General features: G+C 50.1%; 1 protein-coding gene across 14 annotated transcripts in view; it reads right to left on the minus strand.

Moving 5' to 3' along the window:
* SORBS1 (sorbin and SH3 domain containing 1) overlaps positions 1 to 24,180 on the minus strand; it is a 224,803-nt gene that overhangs the window by 81,973 nt on the left and 118,650 nt on the right. For 8 of the 14 annotated variants that reach the window (XM_079792953.1, XM_079792958.1, XM_079792956.1 and 5 more), the window contains 3 exons: positions 18,235 to 18,347; positions 8,278 to 8,422; positions 3,759 to 3,788 (listed from right to left, as the gene is read on the minus strand). In XM_079792953.1, the coding sequence (XP_079649079.1) occupies positions 3,759 to 3,788; positions 8,278 to 8,422; positions 18,235 to 18,347 (288 nt within the window). Of the gene's footprint in view, positions 1 to 3,758; positions 3,789 to 8,277; positions 8,423 to 11,892; positions 12,256 to 18,234; positions 18,348 to 24,180 lie in introns of all 14 variants that reach the window. The other 6 variants (XM_079792955.1, XM_079792961.1, XM_079792963.1 and 3 more) reach the window with 1 other exon arrangement.

A 24,180-nucleotide genomic window follows, 5' to 3' on the forward strand; every position in this document is an offset into this window, starting at 1 on the left:
TGCCAAGAAATGGGTGGTTAAATACGTCAAAAAATAAATTAAAAAAACCCTCAAAACGGAAATTGAAGCAGAGGAGGAGGCAATAGATTAGGCAAAAGAAGTCACAGAATTGCTCTGAGGGAGTAATTTTGGGAGAGCAGTGGGGGTAGATGCCAGATTGCAGGAAAAGAAATGAATATATAAGCAGGAAGTGGGGTAGTAAGTAGGGAGGTGGGCACGGAAGAACTATGCCAACCAGAGAGGTCACAAGATTAGGGGGCAGAAAGGTCCAAGCCAGGGGAGTCCACAGGCCTATGGTGAAGCCTGCTGTGAGGCTGCGGGGACAGAGATGTGCCCTGGAAATTAGGCATCTGTTCACTGATTGAGGAGGAGGCTCATCTTTGAGAAGGAAAAGGTTCGAGTGCTAGCTGGAGGAACCTGAGGGTGCAGGCAACGTTGTGCCAAAGATGGAGATGTCGTGTGTGGAGGGGAGGCAACACATTGGTGGGTACCCTCAGGGTTTGTGACGTTCACAGTCTGCTCCATGGAGTGACTCTGCCTGGATGTCACACTAACTTCTGAAATGAGGGTTTATTCTGTGGCCATAGGACGATTTATTTTTTAAATATATTTTTATTGATTTCAGAGAGGAAGGGAGAGGGAGAGAGAGATAGAAACATCAATGATGAGAGAGAATCACTGATTGGCTGCCTCCTGCACGCCCCCAACTGGGGATCGAGCCCACAACCCAGGCATGTGCAGGAATCGAACCCGGGACCCTTGAGTCCACAGGCTGACGCTCTATCCACTGAGCCAAACCAGCCAGGGCCGTAGGACGATTTCTAAACATTCGGTGGGAGACTCGGTTCAGGGAGCCCTTCAGAAAACCTGATCCCGGTGTCATCACCACGAGCTTTAAAGGATGTTAAGACCAGACTGTTTCATAGAATGGGTCCTATTACTCCCAGGAAATTCCAACAGGAGGCCAGGGATTTGGCAGGAAGCATGGAACATGTCAGGGGATTTCAAGTTGCCAGAGTCTACCCTTAAAACGGCTCAGCTGAGCATTCTCCTCCCCCCGGAAAGGCCTTCCTAAGTGGGATCAAGATATCGAGCTCTGGCCCTGGCTCAGTTGGTTGGGCTCGTCCCATAAACCAGGAGGTAGCTGGTTTGATTCCTAGTCAGGGCACATGCCCAGGTTTGGGGCTTGATCCCAGGTAGGGGATGTGCAGGAGGCAGCCAATCAATGTTTCACTCACATCTATGTTTCTCTCTCCCTCTCCCTTCCTCCCTCCCTCTAAAAATCAATTAAAAAAATTTTAAAAATAAAGATTTCAAGCTCTGTCTCGCTGGTGTTTGAAGGTGCTCATACTCCTTACTCTTCAATGTCATTTCTTTAGAAGAGGAAGATCGCATCTATGCCATTCTCACGGTTTTGGGGTCCAGGGAATTAAAAAAATTTTTTTTTATGGCAGGTGGCTCTAACAACAATCACTGAACTGTAAAACCCAGGCTGACAGTCCATGGATTTGTTCCAAAGCTGCCAAAGTCGTTTTGATCTACAAAAATTAGCCCCGAATTATCGTTCTTTAGAAGCTTGTGATCACGTGATTCATGACTGAGTGGATTTCGATATACGGAGGGCTGAACTGCAGCCTCTGAAGAAAACTGTTTCTTTATACAGTGAAAACCCAAAGTGACACTTCCCTGTGTCACCCAGGTGCCGTGCGGGCTGCAGTGAGGGCTTCTGCTCCGTCTCACCAGGCAGCTGCCGATCCTCACCCTCTGGAGCAGTTCCTTCCGATTTCATTCTGTGCTTTCAAAAGCAAGATCCTGGAAGGGGCCACAGCCCTGGAATGGTGGGGGCGGGAAAGCTCTGTGACTGAGGTTACAGCCCCGCGGGCACTTCTCTTGGGGAGGCGCCCTCTGCCCTCGCCCCTTCTTCCTGTCTGTCCACCCAGGGGACCAGGAGCCCAGGGGCTCTTTCCCACAGGTGAACCTCGCGGAGCAAGAAGCCCCGAGGGTGGCTGGCAAGTCCCATCCCCGCAGGTGGGATGGCAGAACCTCACTTACTCCAGGCCCAGGTTGGGGTACCAGGCCTGCCGTCCCCTCCGCTGGGAGCTCTGAACACAATGGTGCTTCTTTTTAAACCAAAACGAACGTTTAGTGAGCTAGGGATGTGCCCCTCTATAAACACCACGAGTGGATCTGTCCCCAAACTCAAAGAGGACAGAGCACGAGGCTTCTTTCAAAGCCGGGAAGTGGCTCGGGCCTGCGGGCACGGTAGACAAGCCCTGACATTTATATAGCACTTTCCAGTGTGCAGAGAATACCCCAAAGCCTCCTGTTGCCCCCACAATCCTGCAGAGGCGAGGACTGTCACCCCCACTTCCCACCTGAGGAAACTGGCTCGGAGAGGTGAAGTCACTAACCCAGGGACAAACAGCCATAGGAGGGAAGAGCCAGGACCAAACTCTGGGTCTAACTTGTGTCTGGGTGCCTTTTAAACATCGATTCCACTGCTCCTTTCATTCTCCCAGAGGCAGGAAGGAGCCCACAGGAGCTACCTCCCCTCCCGCTGCACCCCGGGCCACCCTGCTCTCAGCAACCTGGGCTGGGGCCACAGAGTGAAGTGGGCCGGAGAGTGGCACCTTGAGGAGGGGGCAGCGAAGGGCACCTTGTGCTCAACCACAGCCTGCCCTGGTTCCACAGCCAAGTCCTGATAACGCTGAGAGGGTGTGAGAACCCCGTGTCCTGCCCACCCGGCTTTCCACGAAGCCCAAGGACAGCAGTGGGATGAAGCAACACAGGAATCATGGCGCAGCGGCTCAGAAAGCGGTGGCTTTTGCTATCCACCAAATCAGAGGCTCTTAACCTGGAGTTCAGGACCATCTGCAAACGACCACAGGCGTGTGTTTTCACATGCGTGGCTTCTTCTAGAGCAGGGCTCCTCAAACTATGGCCCGCGGGCCACATGCGGCCTGCCGAGGACATTTATCCGGCCCGCTGGGTGTTTTTGCCATGGCTGCCTGTCCTGCTTAGCAGCCGACTTAGCAGTGTGCATAGGAATTTGTTCATAGTTTTTTAAAAAAACTATAGTCCGGCCCTCCAACGGTCTGAGGGACAGTGAACTGGCCCCGTTTAAAAAGTTTGAGGACCCCTGTTCTAGAAGATGAATCTACCGCCTTCACAGATCCCCAAATTGGCGATGACCCACACAAGGTTACAGCCATCACACAAGCTGTGAGGACAGCACAGTTCCGTCGTGGCTTCAGAGCCTGCTCAGGGCTCGACACAAAGTCGACACTCAGTCAAATGATAAGTAAATCAAGGGAGGCACCTACTGAAAACAGTGACTCTCACCATCAGGCCCTTAGTGAATGCCAAGGCTCAGCCGAGCTGTTTATAAGCAGAACATCTGACAGGTAAGAAACTGATTCATTGTTTAGTAAGTGGTAGAACCAGGATTCAAAGCAGGGGCTACAGAAGCCACAGAAATGGTTTCCTCACAATTTCCGCCGACATGTTTGTTCGGAATATCCTGTTCTTACCCATCAGGACACGTCTATTAGTTTGGGTCACTTATCTGGTCGCCCCTGCCAGCCTTCAAGCTGCAGGGAGGTGGGAACCACACCTGGTTTCATCATCCTGGCCACCCAGCATCAAACAGAGTCCCCCCACACCAGAAGAGCTCATAAGACTGTGCTCATCAGGTGGTGACCGGAAGCCAGCTTTAACACGGACAGGTGCTAACGTGTAAATAAATATTTCTCACCTACCTGACAGGCTACTGAGTCGTTTCTGCTGTTCTGTGATAAAAGAAAAAAAATACACAGTGTGAGATTTACAAAGATGTGGTAGAACCAAGACATCCGGGCACAACTCGTTAGGATCCCAGTGTCTGTGTCCTCCCCGTCTTCCGGGTTTCGATGCTAAAACACTGCATCCAGTGAAAGCAGCGTGTTGACACGGCCCTGTCATCCAAGTGTGGTATCTCTCATCCCCCAGCCTCTGGGTCTGCACCAGGACTCAGGCACTGTCACTGTTTTTTTGGGTGTTTACACCGTATGTCAGGACAATCTGGTCACCGAAGGAGACCCTCCCACCTCCACTGGTCTCAAGGGAGCAGGACTTTGCACAACCCAGTCTTGGTACCTTTTGAGGAGAAGTAATTGTAATGATAACCATGGCAGCTACCACGTCCTGAGCACTTGCAGATGCCAGGCGTTGCTTTAAGAGCTTTCCCACAGGTCAATGCTTTTAATCTTCGCAACAACCCTAGCAGGTAGGTCAGGGTGGTTGAGACACCCTCAATGAGGGGCAAAAACTACCCAAGATGACAGTGAAAACTAGAACTGGTCTAAAACCTGGACTCTCCTTATCTCTAGTCCCAGGATCTTTCCAATTCTAATCACCAGGTCCCTTTCCTTAACACTGAGGTCTATGGGTTCTCACCCTCCTGGGCACTCATGAGGAAGGAGCCAACCTCTCCTTTGGAGAGTCCTGTGTGGACGTGTTATGGCATATGGACAAGAATGACCTCTACCTTCCATAGCTGCTAAATATAAAGCAGCAACATAGATAAACACAGAAGGCCTGCCAGCCATGGGTGCTGTCATTATCCCCGTGGCCGCGTCCCCACCCCCCCTCCAGAATCAGTGTGGGCAAGAAGTAAAGAGAGCAGCAGGGGGGCCCGCAGCTGGTGGAAACAGCCCTGCCCACCTCGGGCCCATGGATGGGGCTCACTCACACGCTGGACAACAGAGCCCAGCAGAGCTCGAGGCACCGCGCTACCAGCCACGTGCCAGACCACACTGACCAATCGTCACCTCCATTTCCTCAGCTTCCTCATCTGTTAAATCAAAGCGCTCACTGGATCCATGGATCCAGAACTCTGGTCTCCAAGCCTGGGGCAGGCTCTTCCCCAGCAGGCAAAATCCCATTTAAAACACTATGCTGTTCCCACTTCTCAAGTGTGAAAGGCCCTTCTTTCTTGGAATGACATGCGATGAGGATAACAGCAATTGTTTTTCAGGGGTGTTATTTAGCCAAGTTAGAAATTAGCAGCCCTAGGGTGGTCCCCAGACTGTTTCATGTGACAGAAGTCTGGGGACCAAAGAGCTCTTGGTCTCCAGCGTGGTCCATGGACCAGCAGCACCACACGCCCTGCGAGCTGCTGAAAAGTGCAGAACCTCAGCCCTGCTTCAGAGCTCCTGAATCTGCATCTGCATCTGCAAATCAAGAAGACCCCTCCCCCCAGAGTCCAGGCACAATCAAGACTGCGGGGCTTTGCCCTGGCCGGGAGCTCAGTTGGTTAGAGCATTGTTCTGATACACCGAGGCTGTGGGTTTGATCCCTGGTCAGGGCACATATGAGGATCAACCAATGAATGCATAAATACATGGAACAACAAATCTCTCTCTCTCTCTCTCTCTCTCTCTCTCTCTCTCTCTCTCCTCTCTCTCTCTCATCAAGTAAACATTTAAAAAAAACTTAAAACAAAACAAAATACCGAGAAGCTTGGAGCTAGGTAACCCATGCGTCTCTCTCAGTCCTGAGAGTTTTCGGATTCCAGTGCTCCTACCAGACTGATCATAAGCCATCTGCCCTCAGACACATGTGAAGCGAAAGCTCAGGAGAGGAGCAAGGGCTGTGTGGTGCATGACCTTCCGAGCCAGGCCAGGCCGAGGAGCCCTCCATCTGCTTGCAGTGCAGGGAGCTGGCTGCGAGAGATGGGGCTATGGGGCTATTGTCACACCACCGCCTGGGCCAGTCTAGGCAGCAAAAAGGGACCCTTTCTTTCTTTCTTTTTTAAAAAAATATATTTTATTGATTTTTTACAGAGAGGAAGGGAGAGGGATAGAGGGCTAGAAACATCGATGAGAGAGAAACATCGACCAGCTGCCTCCTGCACACCCCCTACTGGGGATGTGCCCGCAACCAATGTACATGCCCTTGACCAGAATCGAACCTGGGACCCTTCAGTCCGCAGACCGACGCTCTATCCACTGAGCCAAACCGGTTTCGGCAGGGACCCTTTCTTAGGATGACTAAACTAGAATTCCAGAAGTGGAGTAAAGTTATCCTCCCCTCAGGAGACATTGCAATAGTTAAGAAACTTTTTACGGGTATTATCTATGATGCAAAGCAGAGCTGCCAGGCTGGGTCAATTCCAAAGCAAAGCCAAAAATGCTTGACCTAAACCCCACTGACGATCAGTCCCCTGAGGGGGGCCAGCGAGGCGCTTCCATTCTCCTGCACTCTTCCTGCCGCACCTCCTTGGGGACATACGGTTTGCTCTTTATAGGAAGCTACTTTTCATTACAAAACAAAACAAAACAAAACAAAACACAAATATACGTGTATCCTTTTCTGAAGGATGTGTGCTGCGGGCTGCACAATTCTGATTTTTAAACCCAGGGGCAGGGCTTGGACAAAAGAGAAATTTAGAACCAAAGGCATCTGGGCAAATAAGAAGATCCCGTCTGTTCAGGAGAGAAACAAAAAGGAAGTGCGGGCATGCCTGTGCCCAAAGATGTCTCACTCGGTGTCAGAGGACTTGGCAGAAGTAGCTGACATTACACTTGGCACTTCTCAAAACCCAAGTTGCCTTGGGACTAAGTCCCATTTTTAGAGAAACTGCTTTTCCTTCTGGGAACTCACTTGCTTCTGTTTGACTGGGTTTTTTAAAAAGATGAGTCATAAAGAAGTTCATAGAGAACCAAAATTTCACTTTGTCCTGCATTACGGACACTTTCTGGGCAGAGAAAGCCGTTGCCGAGAGGAGAACGGGCTCTTACATAATTTAGTGTGTGTGAGGGGTGGGAGCACTTCTTATTTTTTGAAGAACACAGATTCATGGGTGGAAATTAATACGGGAGCCACAAGGAGTGAAAAAAATAAAATTACTAAAATAACTAAGATTGGAGTGGGAAGACTTTCAGTGAGAGAAAATGTTTCATTCATCTGTTTTTTAAGTTAGAAGCAGGAAACAGAAAACTCGATTTAATATGGAGGACAATTAAAAATAGATTTCAGCCTCTCATTCTCATCCAAGTTAAGGCAGAGAGAGGCGGAGGGGAGGGAAACTGTGAAGTAGGCAAGCAGGGAGTCAGGGAAGGAAGATTTGGTACCGAGCTTTGAGCTCTGAATAAAATAATAAAACCTCACTCAGAAACACCCTGAAAACTCGAAAAGTTTACATTTCACAGTACAAAGACCTTTGGGGGAACAGGCAGCGTATCCCTCTATTGAATTCCAAACCCGAAACATCTGGATTTAGAAAGATCTTCTGGAATCTTAAAGCAGAGGGCCAACATATGCAATTAACACCTCAAAGCACTTCTGCTTCCCCAAGGTGCCCTGCAAAGAAGGGGAAGAACCAGCCCGAGGAACCGCAGGAAGCACACACAACACCCCGGCAGAGCTGCCTGGGGCCGCGCCGGGAAAGGGGCACGCAGCCACGCAGTCCCCAGAGGGTGAGCTGAAAGGTGGCCCAGTGTGCCAACTGCTGGCAAGAATGGAGGCTGGCGAGACACCGAGAGGTCCAGTAGCCTCTGTGCTAGAGGCAGAGAAACATGATTGACATTTTATTTAATTTTAAAAAATATATATATTTTATTGATTTTTTACAGAGAGGAAGGGAGAGAGAGAGAGAGAGAGAGAGAAACATCGATGAGAGAGAAACATCGATCAGCTGCCTCCTGCACAACCCCCACTGGGGATGTGCCCGTAACCAAGGTACATGCCCTTGACCGGAATTGAACCTGGGATCCCTTGAGTCCACAGGCCGACGCTCTATCCGCTGGGCCATGTTTGACATTTTAGAAAATATTCCATCACTAGGTTTTCTTTTTACAGTTTTGGTGCTCAAGACGTCTCTTTCTAGGGAACTCATGATGTCAAAGAGCTAAACGATTCCGGGCACTTCTGAAAAGAGGTGTCACTGCACCTAGTTTCCAAGCAAAGCTCTGATGAGAATTCTCATGATGAGGGATTAAGGGGCCCAGCCTTCCCCCTTCTGTCTCTTCTTTCTTTTTGGTGCTACCCTCTGAAGACACTGTGAACACCCACGGTGTGGAATACACACTGCAGAAGCTTACTTATTCTGATACCTGATGTCACCCCAAATCAGAGGTCTGTCCGCTACGATCTACTCGGTGGGTGGTGGGAGGAAACGGGGCAGATGGCCTCGGAGAAGAATGAGATTTGTGAAAATTTCCGTGGGAAGGCAGACTTATTGTCCCGGGGTCACGGAACAGTGAGCGGAGGGAGAGGTGCGCGGCGAAGCTCCCTTACCTCGGTTGTGTTGCAAGAGCACAATAGTCGGATTGACAATGGTCGTGGAGGGGTAGGCAGAGGATGGCTTGCTGACTGGTGCAAAGGTTTGGGAATCAGTTCTAACACGAGATGAAGAAACTTCATTTAGCAGAGGACTTGAATCCTGAAAAAGGACAAACATTGTAACTGTCAGTACACAAAACCTAGAGCTAATGCTTTTTAAAAAGAGAGTTAAGGCTGTACAAGGACCTTAATTAGAAAAAGAAATGTAATCAATGAGACGTCATTGATTCCAGTTAGAAGCTTAACCTGGAATGCGTATTCTCTTTGCTGGTATTAGTAAGGGGAGAGGGAAGATAATGTTACTGAAGATCTCAGCAACATTATTCATTATTTCACCTGGTAAGAAATGTGGATCAATCCAGTTACTGAAAAAGCAAGTTCAAATCAAAATAGAAAAAAAACATGCAAAACGCATGCAATTCCAAATGCGGTCTGAGCACGAGAGCTGGTTTAATAGGGAAAAATCAGGAAAGTTTAGTGCACTGTTGACAGAAACATGAGAGGATGTGAGATAAGCCATAGGTGTAAGAATAGAAAGGGTTAAGTACTGGTACTCTTGGAAAGCTATTCTTGTCAGCCACATCACTGAACAGCCTTGCTAGCACTTGCTGCTGAGATTCGGATATTACCCTGTCCTACAGCGATGCTTTTTCACTCCAATATCGACTGACAAAAGATCTCTGAAGTCAAGACTTGTGAAAATCCTGACTTTTAAAAACCTGAGGGTCTCAGCCAGAAATACCAATAAAATTATTACTACTAACATTACAATTTACACGATGGGAATAAGGGCAGTCTTTTTAAAGATAGGAACTGACTTAGAAATGTAGCGAGGATATGTAAACAGTTTCCTCTATCACACCTATAGATTTAGCAATGTTTCTATTTTAGAATTTACAGGCCCTAAAGCCAGAATATCATTCTTAAAGGGTTTGAAGAACAAGACTTTGTTACTGTCCAGAAAAAAGTATGGCATAAAAGCAATTCGTGTGCTCCATCAGAGATCATGGCTCTGTAAGTACCTGCAGGACTAGAGACACGGCCCCATCCTCCTCCTTCCATCCCCTACCCTAGCATAATGCCCTGCAGACAGCAGGTGCACGGTAGTAAAATGCCACATGAACGACAGGAGCCACCTAACAGCAAAGGTGCTTCTGAACAACTTGTGTTCAAAAGAACAAGAAGTTCGGGAGAACACATGCCCACCAAAAGAGAGGGTGTGCGTGTCAGGACCCCGGACAGCTCCCGACACACAGTAGGGGCGGCTTCCTGGGACCCACTGGTTTGGTCAGTCCACCTCTTCTGAAAGGGCCCCAATGTCACAGCTGCTACTTATGGGAGGCAGCTCAGGGTAGTGAATGAAACTTCCCCCCAAGACTTGAGGCACAATATGGTCTTGTACAAAAGTGCCTCGTCTTAATTGTTCATCTGTAAAGTGGGAAAACAATTACACCATCCTATTCACTTCCAAAGTAAAAAGCACACAGCTTTTTAAAGTGTGCATACTGCCCATGAGGCCTGGAAGAATGATGTGAGCATTACGCATTTTATAAATTTCCCTCTGTGGCACAAGTCTTAGTTTTGGAACTTGACAAAAATGGTTATTGACTAGAAGAACCTGGACCAATTAACGTGAATTTCCTTCTTCCCTTTTACTATCAAATGGCTGCAGATGGAGCAGATATCAATGGTGGCTTGGCCACCATCCACGGGGATCTGCTCTTCGTGACGATCCTCATTCGGGGGAGGAACCCAACAGTTTCCCTTTTTATCTCCTACTTCACATTACCTGGGCCAAACTAGAAGTTATCAGGCCAACTGAAGTCTCCCGGAGTGTCTACGTCAGTGGGGTTTGAGAAACTGAGGACACTGTCCCAACTAACCTGCCCTGGTCTACCTGAACAAACCCAACGTGAACACCTAGATCTACACAACCGACCTGCTCACCATGCACATGAGCACACTGAAGACGCTGCTCTAGAGAAACATTCTGTGCCAAGGGGAAGAGCACCTGTATTCTCCAAAACAAGGGCAGCTGCTAACTTCACCTGTAAGTGGAGCGAGGGTAAGGTGAGTGCATCAGGGAGCAATTTAGCATTTTTCTCCACCTGGGCTGAGTTGTAGAGGTCAAAACTAGGACATCCAAGCCCCCGGGCCACGTTTGACAGGGTCCTGACCTAACCCATTGTGCTGTATCTAGAGTTTTGAGAAGGGCCCAGCATTGTATCTGATATCTCACTATAATTTCTCTTAAAAGCCTCCCTCCCCCACAAGTTTCCCTCCTGCTTGATTAAACTGCATGACTTGCGTGTTTAATGAGCCACCTGAGCCTGTTTTGGAGGCGTACAAGGGATGCCAGTGAACATTAGTTCCATCAGCCAATTGCATGGCCCTACGTCTCAAAATGTGGCCCATGCACCCTCAGCATCAGAACCCCCCAGGATGCATATTACCACGTACTTTGAGTCCTATATCCCTCCCCAGACCCACTTGATTAGAATCTCTAGGAGTATGACCTGGAGAGGACGATTTAAATGCATTTTCCTGCCGCTCAATGAGCCACGTACTCTGAGCTTGAGAACACAGCTCAGATGAACCCTCTCAGAGCAGGGGCTGTGCCCTGTTCGTAGAGAATGGAGAAGAATGCCCAGAACATGGTAGGGACTCAATGATTGCTAATTAGCCAGTTACTTAATTTTGAGGGCAAGTCCTCGGCAACGGAGCTAACATTGATTGGGTGCTCTCTCTGTGCCAAGCACCATAATTGGAATTTTTATATTCTCAGGCCCACTGCACCCCACCACCCTGTGTGTAGACACATGCACCCCCATTTTACAGCTCACACTGAGGTTCTTTCAGTGTCTCAATCCCCAGGGCTCCCGAGAAGAGAGACTTCGATGCAGTCTTTCTCTTGGGTTTTCCCCCCTGGGTTGGGGGCCTGTCCCTCACAGGATGGGCCCTTTAACTTCATGACCAGTGAGGCGCTGTTTTGCCACAAAGGCCCTGGGAGCCACTACTCAGGATCCCCAGCAATTATCTGTCTGTTGAGGAATCAGTCCTAACATTCGTACAAGACATTTATACCCATTTCCTCAATCATACTCAACTCTCTTTTGTAACCTAGTCTCTGCCATGGCTGTGGACACGAGTTTGTTTACTTGCTAAATCCACACAGAGTGAATCTCTTCCCCCGCTGCTCCCTGGTGGAGAAATGGCTGTTGGTTTTTCCACCTGATTCGCCAGCTTTCCTCAGCTCTCAACAGTACACCTGCCTGCCCTTGGCGAGCACACCTAGCCAGAGGCAAGGCCACAGAGGCTGTTTTCTCGGCGGAGGACAAAGATGTGCATTCCGAACAGGACAGCGAGGAAGAGGGATGGAGACCGTGAACAGCCACGAGAGCCCGGGACACACGGGAGGCATGCACTCGGGAGAGCAGACCCGGCTCCAGCCATCACGCAAGCACAGGGCAGCCAGCACTCCCTCGGAACTTAGTACTCCAGTGAGAAGGGCTTTTACTGCCGGAGCAGACATTCAGGAAAGCCGCGAGGGAGGGGTCCCAGCAAGCTTACGGTACTTGAAACAGCTCCCGTGAGGTCAGGCTCCGAGACGCTGTGCAGGCCCTCCGGGACTGGGGGGACCAGCGGAGGCGGTGGTGAGAAGGATGGTGGTGTCTGGCTAACGGGGGGGTGGGGGCCCGGAGCGCTGGCTGGCGGGCTGTGGTGGGGCCGCCTCTGCAGATGAGGGGGAATGAAATCATCTAGAGTCGGGAAGGTCAGAGGTGAGCCGGCAGGGGCGGCCGCCGGGACTGGGGGGCCCAGTGGCCCCAGAGGTGCTGGAGGTCTGGCAGCGCCTTCTTGCCCTCTGTCAGTATTAACCAGGTAGAGAGGGACAACTATGACCTCAGGCTGGGCTGGGCTGGAGGAAGAAGCATCCTGTAGGAAATAAGGGGGTCGTTACGCAAAGGGGTACGGCAGCAGGGGAGAAGGAATTCCATATTTAAACAGTTGAGAGTGGACATGCAATGATGTACTCTGAGAACTATTTAATCGGTGCCCTTTGCTCAGGGTGCATGAGACAGTTGGTGCTAGCCAGCTGGCCTCCTGACACTCTATGACACAGAGGGAACCCCATCCAACTTGACTTTCCATCCATCTATTTTTGAATCCTTTTAACACTTTAGGAGAGAGAAAGAGAGAGAACAGGCAGGCAGGCTGTGTTTAACCCCCAGAGCCGCTTGCGGAGCCTGAAAGCTTGGGAGTAAATACAGTTTCTTTGGCACTTGTTATAAAACATAAACGCCGTGTCTCGCCGTATTATCAGGCTACGTATTCCACACTCTGGCATACTTACATATTCACAGGAAGGACAGACAGGGAGACAGGAAGGACTGTGCTGAGATGTTTAGAGAATTCGGGGTTCAAGCTGCAGCGGTATTAACGAGGACAGGGAGGGGAGGGCAGCCCGGAACACAAACAAGCTCTCACATGAGTTCCAGAAGAGACGGAGCAGACACACAAACATTCCTAGTTCCTTGCCTTGGCTGGATAACACGGCTGCAAAAGGTAAGGTTCTTTTCTCCTCCGGTTTTCGGGATCAGAGGTAACCTGGGGGCCTAGCACAGGTGGTCCCACTGCGTCTGGGAACGAAGGCCGAGTCCCCAGGGAAGGACTCTCGCCACGGTTACCAGCATCTTTACGGGGGTCAGAGAACAGCTTGGGAGAGTGAGGAGGAGCAGAGCGTGGCTTTCCCGTGCCCGCTGTGCAGGAGACAATGCTGGGAGCCGGTGCTCGAGTGCCTTGGGCTGGGTCACGTGCAACACGAGAGCAGCTTTCCGATGCCACCGGGCAAACGTTATTGGCTAAACAAGGTACATATAAGCTGCTGACCTTTTTATTCCCAACTGCCTTATGACGTGGGTTAGAGCTCACATTCCCACTATAAACGGTCCTGGTGGCTGCACAGTGGCGCTGGGGTTGGGATGAAGCACTGGGGGACGTGGAACCTGGAAGCGAGGGCCCCGGACACACCACACCTTTGGGAGCTGATCTGGCTGCCAGGGGGGCAGAGACAGGCTGGGGTGGTGAGGGGTTCTGCTGGCTGGGGGTGCCGGGTGGGGCGTAAGGCTTTGGTGAGCTCCGGTAGAGCGAGTCCTTGGAGGGACTGTGGAGGGCAGGGGGCTGCCATGCAAAGTGGCCCACTTTAGGGAGAGGAGGGCGTGGGGGAGAGAGAACCTTTAGTATGATTTTCAAGACACAATATTAAGACAGAGAAAAAAGAGAGAGGAGGGGAAATGGAAAGAAGGACGACCATTAGAAACAGCAGCATAACATGATCTGAAGAAAAAAAACAATTCTAGACAAGTTTTTAAGCAAATCTCAGCGTAGACTCTCATGGAGTCTACGTCTCTCTCTGGGTCAAGCCGAGGACCGACTCACTCACCTGGAGGGGCAGGCCCGATCCCTCACCCGCAGGAGGGAGCTCAGCCAGGAGAGGCCCCGCGCTGAGTCAATGTTGACGCCGATCCTTGGCTGACCTGCACTCTTAGACCTCCTGACTGAAGAAGGGTGCCCAGGGGCTAAGCCAGGGGAAGAAGCCCCAGGCCCCCAATTACTACCCCTCCGCTCCTCAAAGATTCTCCTCTTTATGAGTTTGGCTTTAAAAGTTTAAGTCCACTGAAACTCTCAAGGGTCTTTCATGCTTTTCCCTTAGGAAATGGAGACTCGGAAGAGCCATCCTTATTTGTGCTCACAGGAGACAGAGGTCTAACGGAATCCTGAGCTCTAGCACTCATTTCCATAAGCAGAACAATCACAGCTCACCAAGAAGAGAATGCTAAGGGCTTAGCATCCACATGTGCTCTCTCCTCTAGGAAACAAGTCGATGGAACTAATTATTAGAAGGAAGCCAGGGTGGGGTGAAAAGCATGGAATCTCCAATTTCTGACGTACATGGAACAAAGGGATCCGACAATGAAGCACTTGATTCGCCTACCAGATTGGGCTGTACCGGGTTTATCAAACTCCAGCCATTCCCACCCAGCCCACTAGGAGGCAGTGCATTCTGGAGGGATGTGATCAGCCCAGGGCTCCTGGCTTCAGAGCTAGAAAGCTACATACGGTCACATCTCACTCCCTCTCCTTTCATATGACTCCTCCTTGGGGCTCAGTGGAGCAGAAGGGCAGGAAATGGGGGAAATCTCCAGACTGATCCTCATGTCAGTGAGAGCCATCTGTCAACCTGTGGCTCACCTGGGAATCAGACCATAAGATGTGCAGTTTATTTTCCTGGTGTTATGGCTGAATGTCTGTGTCCCCCCCACCCCCCACCCCCAAATTCATGTGCTGAGCCCCTAACCCTAAGTAATAACTTTTAAAGGTGGACCTTTAGGAGGCACATAGGATTAGGTAAGGTCAAGAGGGTGGACTCCCAAGATGTGGATAAGTGTCCTTATAAGAAAAGGAAGTGACCAGAGGCCTGCCTCCCTCCTTCTCTCTCTCTCTCTCTCTCTCTCTCTCTCTCTCTCTCTCTCTCTCTCCCCCCCTCCCTCCCTCCCTCCCTCCCCCTCTCACTACCCCCTCCCCATGCATGTGAGGACACAGTGAGAAGGCAGCCATCTACGAGCCAGAAAGAGAGCCCAAACCAGGAACCAAATAGGCCAGTACCTTGGACCTCCCAGCATCCACAACTGTGAGAAATAAATGTATGTTGCTTAAGCCGCCGAACTATGGTGTTCTGTTCCAGCAGCCCAAGCCCAGACACCTAGATGCCCTTCACTGGCCCCGGTCTTTAAAGATAACCTTCCTCCAAATGGCACTGGTGAGATCATTAGAGTGCGGTCAATATCTGGTAAATGGGTTGTGACCAAAAACTGGGAAGATACAAGGGTATGGGTCTATTTTGAGGTTGCTTTTTATTTTTGTTTTTACTTCTTTGTGGAGTGCAGGTGGCAAGGGGTAAAGGAATATTAGCCAGGGCAATCGGTGAGAAATAAAAACGTTTGATGAGCCTAGATTAGAATATCAAGCCAGAAGCAGCTGACCTATGATAGGTCCTATCCCTTAACAAACTCTGTTTTCAAATAACCTGGATGGAGAACAGCCTCCTTGGGTATCTTGGGTTGACTTGATGCCTATCCTTCCACAGGCTGCCCATGACCGTGCCGGTGGAATGCGGCCCTATGGCACATAAATACTGGCCAAAAAGACAAAAGGAGCAGCCCCAGTTCAGTAGTAACCAGAAGCAAAGCCTTCCAGACGCGCTCACCTGGCCCCCGTGAGCGCAGGCTGGAGGCTGGGGCGCGTTTATAGACTAAACGATGCTCTCTAGAAACAAAGTGCTTGAACTAACACGCACCCCAGGGACCGTGGGGTAAGGTGATAATGGTGGTCAGGGAAGTAAGTAAAAGACAATTTTGAATTAGGCTCAGATTTACTTTTACTTTGAGCTGGAGTGTCCCACATGTGATTCCTTCTTGTCCAAAGATAGAAATCAATTGCAATGAGGTTTTAACTTGATTTGGCTCTGGCCATATACGGTGCCACAGCTGCATTACATCAGGCGCGAGCCTTCCCAGGGCCTTGACCGGGTGGAGAGGACGCCTCCCCAGAGTGCTGACAACGCACTCAGAGCCAGAGGCCTTCCTGTCCTGGGGCTGCTTTTAGCCCCAAAGAAGGAGGGGGCAGCCACAGTCCCCTTACATGGAAGGCGCTGCTTCATTGTAAACGTGGTAGGAACCACATGGGCAGTCCGCATCCTCCCCAGCAGGCTACTAATGAGATCTCATTTCTCTTAGCAGAAGGTGAGGCAGTGAAAAGATGGGACTGCTTGGAAGAATCTGAGCGGCTCCTACTTTATACCAATCCCCCCTCCACTGGGGACACCAACACGATGATGCTGTCAGAGAGGGCAGCCCTGGCTCCCTGTCACTGGGGGCAAGGACAGCAGGGCAGCAGGTCCAGGCTGGCAGGAGGAAAGGAAGCCTGTGGGGACATCAGGGACAGGCTCCCCCTAAAGCTTCTGGACCCCGATTCAGTCATTCCGAGGAGATGCTAGGTCTGTAGGGATATGAGAGCCTCCTTCAGCTGAAACCAGGCCCGGGCAGTCCCCCCAGCCACCTGGCTGCTCTGAGCCAGTGAATACTTGCAGCTTTGGCAATGGCTCTACAGACAAGCTGTACTCAGCCAATAAATTCAAGAGGTAAGGCATGACCTAAAGGTTCTTGACATTTGGATGGGCAACTTTACTCTGAACATACGGGATTCAACTGCGATAGCAGCAATTTACTAGGCTCCCTTTAAAAAAAAGCAACGTTTTGGATAGTGACAGATAAGAAAATACGCTCTTCACAGGCGATATTACAGGATGTTCACACTTATAAAGCTTACAAACTCCTCGAGGGCGACATTTAACACAGTGATCTGAACACAAGTGCCCAATAAAGCTGCGGTAAATGAATGTGTTTTAAGTGACTTTTGTTTAGTTCACATGCTTTTAAAATTATCTCTTTTGAAGAGCTGCTTAAGAAGCCAAAAGGAATCGGTGAGCTATCCTTGAGCTAAATCACCGAGGGGAAGAGGGCATGCTTGTATGTTTGCCCAGCATGGGTCAGCGCTGTTTCCTAACCGGGCCGAGCCGCCTGTATCCATTCTGGAGAAGGAGGCCTGTTGGCACAGGAAGCAGGCAGCACGCTTTACCCGCCGGGAAGGTCGTAGAAAGGGAAAACTAGGGCACGCCACCTACTGGGCAACCCAGGTCCCTGTGTCTGATGAAAACTTCAGGAGGCGCATTAGCAGCTCCTGGTTCTAACCAGTGGCCCTGGATGCACCGGCCATGGCCCAGAGAGGCAGCCACGGTCAGGGGAAGGCTTGGTGGTGCTGCTGGGCACACAGGCAGACCATTAAGTGACCAGCTCTAAAGCTGGGGAGGCGGGGTCTGCAGAGAGGCAGGAGGACGTTATCTCTGACTCAGTTTCTCTTCAGGGGCCAGTCCTCGGGAACAGGAACCAGAGGATCTCTGGAGAAGGCGTGTGGGAGCCAGGAAGGAAATGCAGAATTCCCGGGCTCCCGGCGGGTCCTGGGAGAGGCACCCTGTCAGAAGCAGGCCCAGGGACAGGACCCCCGAGGAGCACACTTCTGCAATACTTTTTGGGCAGCACGGCTTCCTTTAAAAGATGGAACTGCTCCGTTCCATGGATGCGGCTCCTCTGTGTAAAAACGCCCCTCACAGATTGCCTGGATTAAAACAGGGCCATTCCTTCTTCAAAACAGCAAAGTAGCCACAGGGAGGGGAGGGGCCGTCAGGAAAACAATCTAGGGCGAGAGACTGAAGCAAAACGATCTCCACTCCCAGTTGAACACCTGGGGGGTTTCTCTCCTAGGGCAGGGAGAGAGGTTTAAACTACAGGTGCTCCCATTTTGACTTCTAGCTGCTGCTCCTGGGCCAGGGCGTGAGGTCTGGCCACAGCTCCCCATCTGAGGCTGAAAAGGGAAGAGTTGCTGGAACTCTTACAGCCCCACCTGCAGCCGGTTAACGGAATAAACACAAGAGTGCACTCTTGTCTTGAATATTACACTCTAAAGAGTTTTTAACAAACAGGCTCAGAACTTTTCCCCACTATCCAAGGCCAAATGGCTTCCCTGTTCCAGAACATTCCTAAACACGCGCTACTACTATAACACATCGAGCCTCTATTTCCAATCCCCTGGGACAGACCAACCTGGTCCCACACCTCTGCTCCCCTCAGCCCCTACTCTCCCTCAGGCTGGTGCCCGAGTTTCTCCAGAGTGGCCAACAGCACAACTCTGAGCCAGCCTATTCCCCAGCGGAGCAAGCTGGCAGTACAAACGGAAGCTAAACGACTTAGAAACAGGTACCCCTCACTGGTGCCCACCCCGCCCTGGGCACATGCCTACCTGGGGCTTGTCGGAAGGAAGGTTGGGGTGCACGCTTCTGTAGCCCTTGGCAGCGAGTGAAGAGGGCTGGGCGTTTCCATTGGCATCAGCATTGGAAGAAAGCCGCCACTCATCTGCGATGGAAGAGAAAACAACACCCTCACTCGCAGGGAACGCTCCGGTTCCCTCTAATGGAAGGGTCCCGGGTGGAAGGCAGGGACAGAAGAATCAAGGGACACATACCTGCTGGGGAATTCTCTGACTCCAGCACTGTGTGTGGTGCAGAAAGGATGAAAACAAGAAAAAGGGGGGCGGGGGACAGAAATGGTTACATTCGCAGGAAACCAGCAATGCGCCCGACAGAAAGGCCCAAGTCCAGCGCCCTGCTGCCGGACACAGAATGCCCTCAGTCCCAGCGGCCTAATTACCATAGGAACCCACTCTAAGCCACGATGTGCTCACAGGCGCTGACCTTTGCAAACACAAGGCTCACATTCACAGCAATGAAGAAACAATTGTTCCTTGACATTCTTATTTTACAGACTGAAAGGCAACAGAACTCCACTGTCCAGTCCCTCCTCACTAAAGCTCATCCCCTCCTTCACGCCTGATGTGGGCACAGAGTGCCCCCCCCCCATTAGCAGGGGGCTAATGAGCAGACCCCGGAGAGGGAGAGGAGATGAGCACTTTCCCCGTGGCTGCTGGTGCTGGGCTCGGGGACAACATGATTTCAGCCCAGAGGTATCTGCTGTGGTAAGGGCTTCTATTCTCCCCGCTGCTTTTCTTCTTTCTGTTAAACGAGCCACATAAACATTTAAAATCTAATCACCCTTTCTGAGTTTTCACTGCACTACAAGGCACCCTTGTCTCCCTCCAGCCGGCTACTCCCCTGCCCTCCCAGTCACTGCCCGGTATATCTGAGACCCTAAACCTCTCCTAACTTGACCCACTTAATGCCATGGGGCAACAGGGCACAATGGTCATGAGCTCGGCTGGAAAGGCAGCTGGACCTCAATTCAAATCTTGACTCTATTACCTTTGGGCTCTGTGTCCCTGGTGATAAGCCTCAGTTTCTCCATCTGAAGAATGGAGATAATGACATGCCTGCTTCATAAGTGCTGTTTTAAGAATTAAATGATATAATGCATGAGAAATGCTTAGCCCACGCCTGGCAAAGCTCAGTAAATATCTACTCTTATCATCTTCTGCATCATCTCTCGCTTCTCTTCTCTATCCTCCATCTAGCCCAGTGGTCGGCAAGCTTTTTCTATAAGAGGCCACACAGTAAATGTTTTAGGCTCAGCGGGCCATATGGTCTCAGTGGCGACTAAACTCTTCTGTTGCAAAACAAGAGCAGACATGGATGATATGCATATGAACCAGTGTGGCCACATTCTAATACACCTTTATTTACGGACACAAATTTGAATTTCATGTCATTTCCAAGCGGCATATAATACTGTCTTGATTTTCTTTCAACCGTTTAAAAATAGAAAAATCATTCGTAGTTCACAGGCTGTACAAAAATAGGCACGGCCACATCTGGCCCCTGGGTATATTTGCCAACCCCTGGTCTAGCCAATCCCTCAGCTTCCTTCTTCTTCCTGGGCGCCCGCTCTCGTCTGACTCTGTACAGAGATGAGAGGGAACAACACAGCAGTTCTCCCAGCCCAAGGCTCCGTTTCAGTGCGTCCCTCAAGGACTAGAGATGGGCTTTCCAGATGTTGTTGAGATTTACACACATTTATTGAACACCTTTCTGCCAGACACTGTCAGTCACTTTTGCTCCTATTTAGTATTTTAGTGCACACGAGTCTTTACTTCACGGACGAGGAAACAGAAAGGCCAACTGACTTGCCCAAAGTCACACAGCCAGGAGGCGACAAAGCAGTCAGCCCAGGTCTCCAGAATGAAGTACGGCGCCCCGCCCACCATCCGTAGGAGAGTCAGCAACCCCACAAGGGCCACAAAGCGGAGCCTACATTTCAGGGAGGTGGGGGAGCCACAGGTGTCAGAGCTGCATCAGAATCACAGAGGGCAGACTGCTGTGCTCTGCACCCCCCACCCGCCCCGAGCCTCTGACTCATGATGGGAGGTTAGGTCCAAAAATTTGCATCTTTAACATGTTCCCAAGGGAGGCCAAGGCTGATGGTCCATAACCCACACTTTGAGAACCACTGATACAAGGAATACTTAAAAACATCCTTGTTCTGGAAAACTAACTATATTTTTGTTTGCTTATTCCACCACCGCCCCCCGCCCCCAAATCTGGTCAGAGTTTTTACAGATTTCAGTTGTTTATTTCTTTAGTAGGCTGCCTGTTGCATTTCTGCCCCCCCCCCCCCACCACCACCACCCGAACAAATCACAGGTATTTGTCTTCTCTTCCGAACCATAGAAGTTGGGAAATTTACAGGACTTGAATTTTACTCACATTATTGCAATGTATTAGCTTGTGTGACCAAGGGCAAGCTGTCAATCACTCGAAACTTCACTCTCGTCATCTATAAAACACAATCCTTACTCCGTGTACCCCTCGCAGGGTTGCTGGAGATCCAGAGGTCAGGTATGTGAAGTAGCCTCAACGTGATCATTTTCAACCCTCTCTGTTGCATCCATCCAGAACCCTGGCCCTCACACCTCACGGATCCTGAAACACCAGGTGACACACTGCGACAATGACTCTCCCTACTCCCCGGCACCTGTCGCTTTTACTGTCCCACCCTCCTGCCTACATTATTTCTAGTCTACCTTTGTCAATCATCCTATCAAATTTATTAGATTTACAAATACACTAAAGTACCCATAGGCTCTGAGTGAGGGGCTTTTCCATACAGGATGTGAGCCTTCTACATGGATTCTGAGCACCTTATTTTGCACCTTCTTTGGTTCTCAGTTGGGTTGGTTCTACTCAGGTGACACTGGCAAACAGATTATGCCATGGAAAATTGAGAAGAGTCTGTGCCGCCGAAGGTCTGGGCATCATAAAAGGACTCCCATGTCGGCCCCAGACTGCCAGGTTGGAGTCCTCACTATCTCGCTAACTGCACATCCTGCAGCAAATGACTTAGCCTCATTTGTGAAAGAGACATTATCTGCCTCTTTTGAGTCATGAGGATCAAAGGGAAATGTCTGGCATAAAGTATGAGCTCAGTAAACTAGGAATCCAAAGCAAAAGGGGGAAAAAACTGCCCAGATATAGAAATAAATTAGAGTTGCTAACATCTGCCATTTGATAAATAGTGTCAAGAACATCCTATTCTTGGGGCTCAACCCACTTTTTCTTCTAATTCCTAGTCATTAAAATGGTTGCCCTTGCCCTGCGGGACCCAGGACCCCTCTGAGCATCCCTCCCCGTGCTTCCTTTAAAGGACAGCTGTGTTTCTGATGTTTCATCTCCCTTCATGTTACCCCGTCTTCTGAACCTTGAAGGCTGGCGGCAGCAGGACCATGATGTGCCCGAGTACAGCACGTGAAATCTTATGCACATAACCATCGACTATTACCTCCGGTGTGAGGAGACTATCAGAAAGCTTCTTTCAATAAATGTCGGAAAGCTGGATCCCAGGTAGGCTCTGCAGCTCGGAAGAGACCCGAGCCTTCCCACAAGAAGGAAGTAATATTTATTTTGCCTTATCTCTTCCTCCATCTGTCCTTCACAGACAATCTTTTCTGGCCTGAGACAATAGCTCCCTGACATTTTCTTGTATCTCTCTCTGTGCTAATTTCATTTTGATCTGTTCTACATTGTTTTACTGATCAGTTCTTCTTGGAATCTTAGGATAACTTTCTCTGAGAGAAGTGACGTCTTCTGGTAGAGTGTCTAATAGATGAGATGTGTTAAAAGTGGCTCTAGGAGTGTTTTAAGCTCGTCATGTTTATTTTTTACTCATGCTATGTGGTAAAGAACTTAACCTTACTCAAAAAGACGTCTGGCTTTGCCCTCTGGCTTCTGGGAGATATTCTCTAACCCCCTGGAAGGTCATCCTGATAGGAGTGTCCCTGAGCCACACCAATAATGTGACTCAGGGTATCAGCACTTGGGCAGTGGGAAAGCTTATCTAAGGAAGTCTCAACAAAAACTCTGGACGCCCAGCCAGTGTGGCTCTGTGGTTGAGCGTCAGCCTGTGAACCAGGAGGTCACGGTTCCATTCCCTGGGTTGCAGGCTTGATCCTCAGTAGGGGGCATGCAGGAGGCAGCCGACCAATGATTCTCTCTCATCTTTGATGTTTCTCTCTCTCTCTCTCCCTTCCTCTCTGAAATTAATAAAAATGTTATTTTTAAAAAACCAACAACTCTGGACACATGGCTCAGGGGCACTTCCTGGTTGGAGTATCTGAGCATAGTGTACACCTCGGCCAGGAACTGCACGTCCTGACTCCACAGGAGGGGACACTGGAAACTGTGCTTCTCCTGGCTGATTTTAATCTGAAATAAACCACAACCATGAGCATAAGAGCTTTCAATGAGCTCTCCGAGTCCTTCTAGCAAATGATCACCTCTGAGGATGGTGTTGGGAATCCCCTGAACTTGGAGTTGGTGTCAGAGTGAGGGGGTTCTCTTTTGGGGACTTTCCCGCCATCTCCCGGCCAATTCTCACACATGTGCTCATAAAAAGGACTCTGCGGTAACAAGGGCAGGAAATGCCTTAAACTGCTTCAATGTTAATTTTCTCGTGACACCTTTCTGCTCCTGCCATTTCTGGAGAGCAAATGCGAGGTTCAAACTAGAGGAAATGAGCTGATCGCAGGTCCAAGAATCTTCATGCCCAAAGCTGACTTGTTTCTCAAGAACCAGGCAGGAGTGGAGCCAACTGGCACAGAATGAGCAACATGTAAGATTTGACCTGGATTTTGGCTTGTGAGTCGAAATGCAGGGAGTGATGGTCTTCAGGTTACACCGGACAGGAAGCGTATCACACCCATCACCAGTTCAGGCTCCCTGTCTCCTCTTGAGTGAAAACGCCCTGACCTGGGACGTGGTGTGGTCACTCTGAACCACGGGGCCAACACTGAGACTGGCCAGGCACTGGCATCAGGAAGCAGGGATAAGGTAATGCCTCTCGCAGTAACCTTAGTGGTTCTGATCCAAAAACCAAGGTCCATGTTCTGAGATTAGGAGGCTGTTTGGGAAGCCACGGTCAGGGACCCAGAGTCAAGCTACCACTTGAGAGCAGGAGTCTGGACTGTGGGTTTGAACTGGGCAACTCCAAAGGCTCCATCTGCCCCTGATCCCCAGCATCCCCGCCTCCCCATGTTCATTTGATCAGGTGGCTCCCAAATCCATACTTCGACTCCAAATTCCCCCTAGAAGTTCTTTCCTTGCCCAAACAATTCAAGACGTCTAACGAAGGAATTCTTCACCTTCCTGCATAAATCCACCATCTCCATGAGTGCCAGTTATTCTCCTGTCCGCACCGAGCTCTACCCCTCCATGCTCCTTACCCACACTGCACCGAGCCCTGCCCGTTCCCTCTTCCGAATCCACTCACCCTTGGCTCCTGCTCTTCATTCCTGCTGCCACCACGCCAGGCCCAGGCCCTCATGGCCTCTAACTGAAATTACCGAATGTCTTTGAGGGGCCTCCTGTCTGCAGTAATTAGAATGGTTACATGCCTGGCTCTGTGTTAAGTGTTGATATGAAAGAGCTCATTGAATCCCAACAACTCTATTATGATCATTCCTATTTTGTAAATGAGAAATTGAAGCTCTCTAAGGCTGAGTGATTTGCCCCTATCACAAAGACGGTAAGTGGCAGAGCTGAGCCTCGGAGAGCTCTATGATTCAAGGACAAGCCCAGGATGACAAGCCCAGGATGAGAGTTGGAACAAGGACTGGAAACAGGGGGTATCTCTGAAATGTGGGTGTCAAAGGCCCATGTAAGGAAATAAATCAGATGCAAGTGCAGGGCAGTATTGGGGACTGGAGCTTCCAGTCTATGTAGGCCAATGATCAGCAACTTGGAGA

The sequence above is a fragment of the Cnephaeus nilssonii genome (genome assembly GCF_951640355.1).
Source record: "Cnephaeus nilssonii genome assembly, chromosome: 16".
Taxonomy (NCBI): Eukaryota; Metazoa; Chordata; class Mammalia; order Chiroptera; family Vespertilionidae; genus Cnephaeus; species Cnephaeus nilssonii.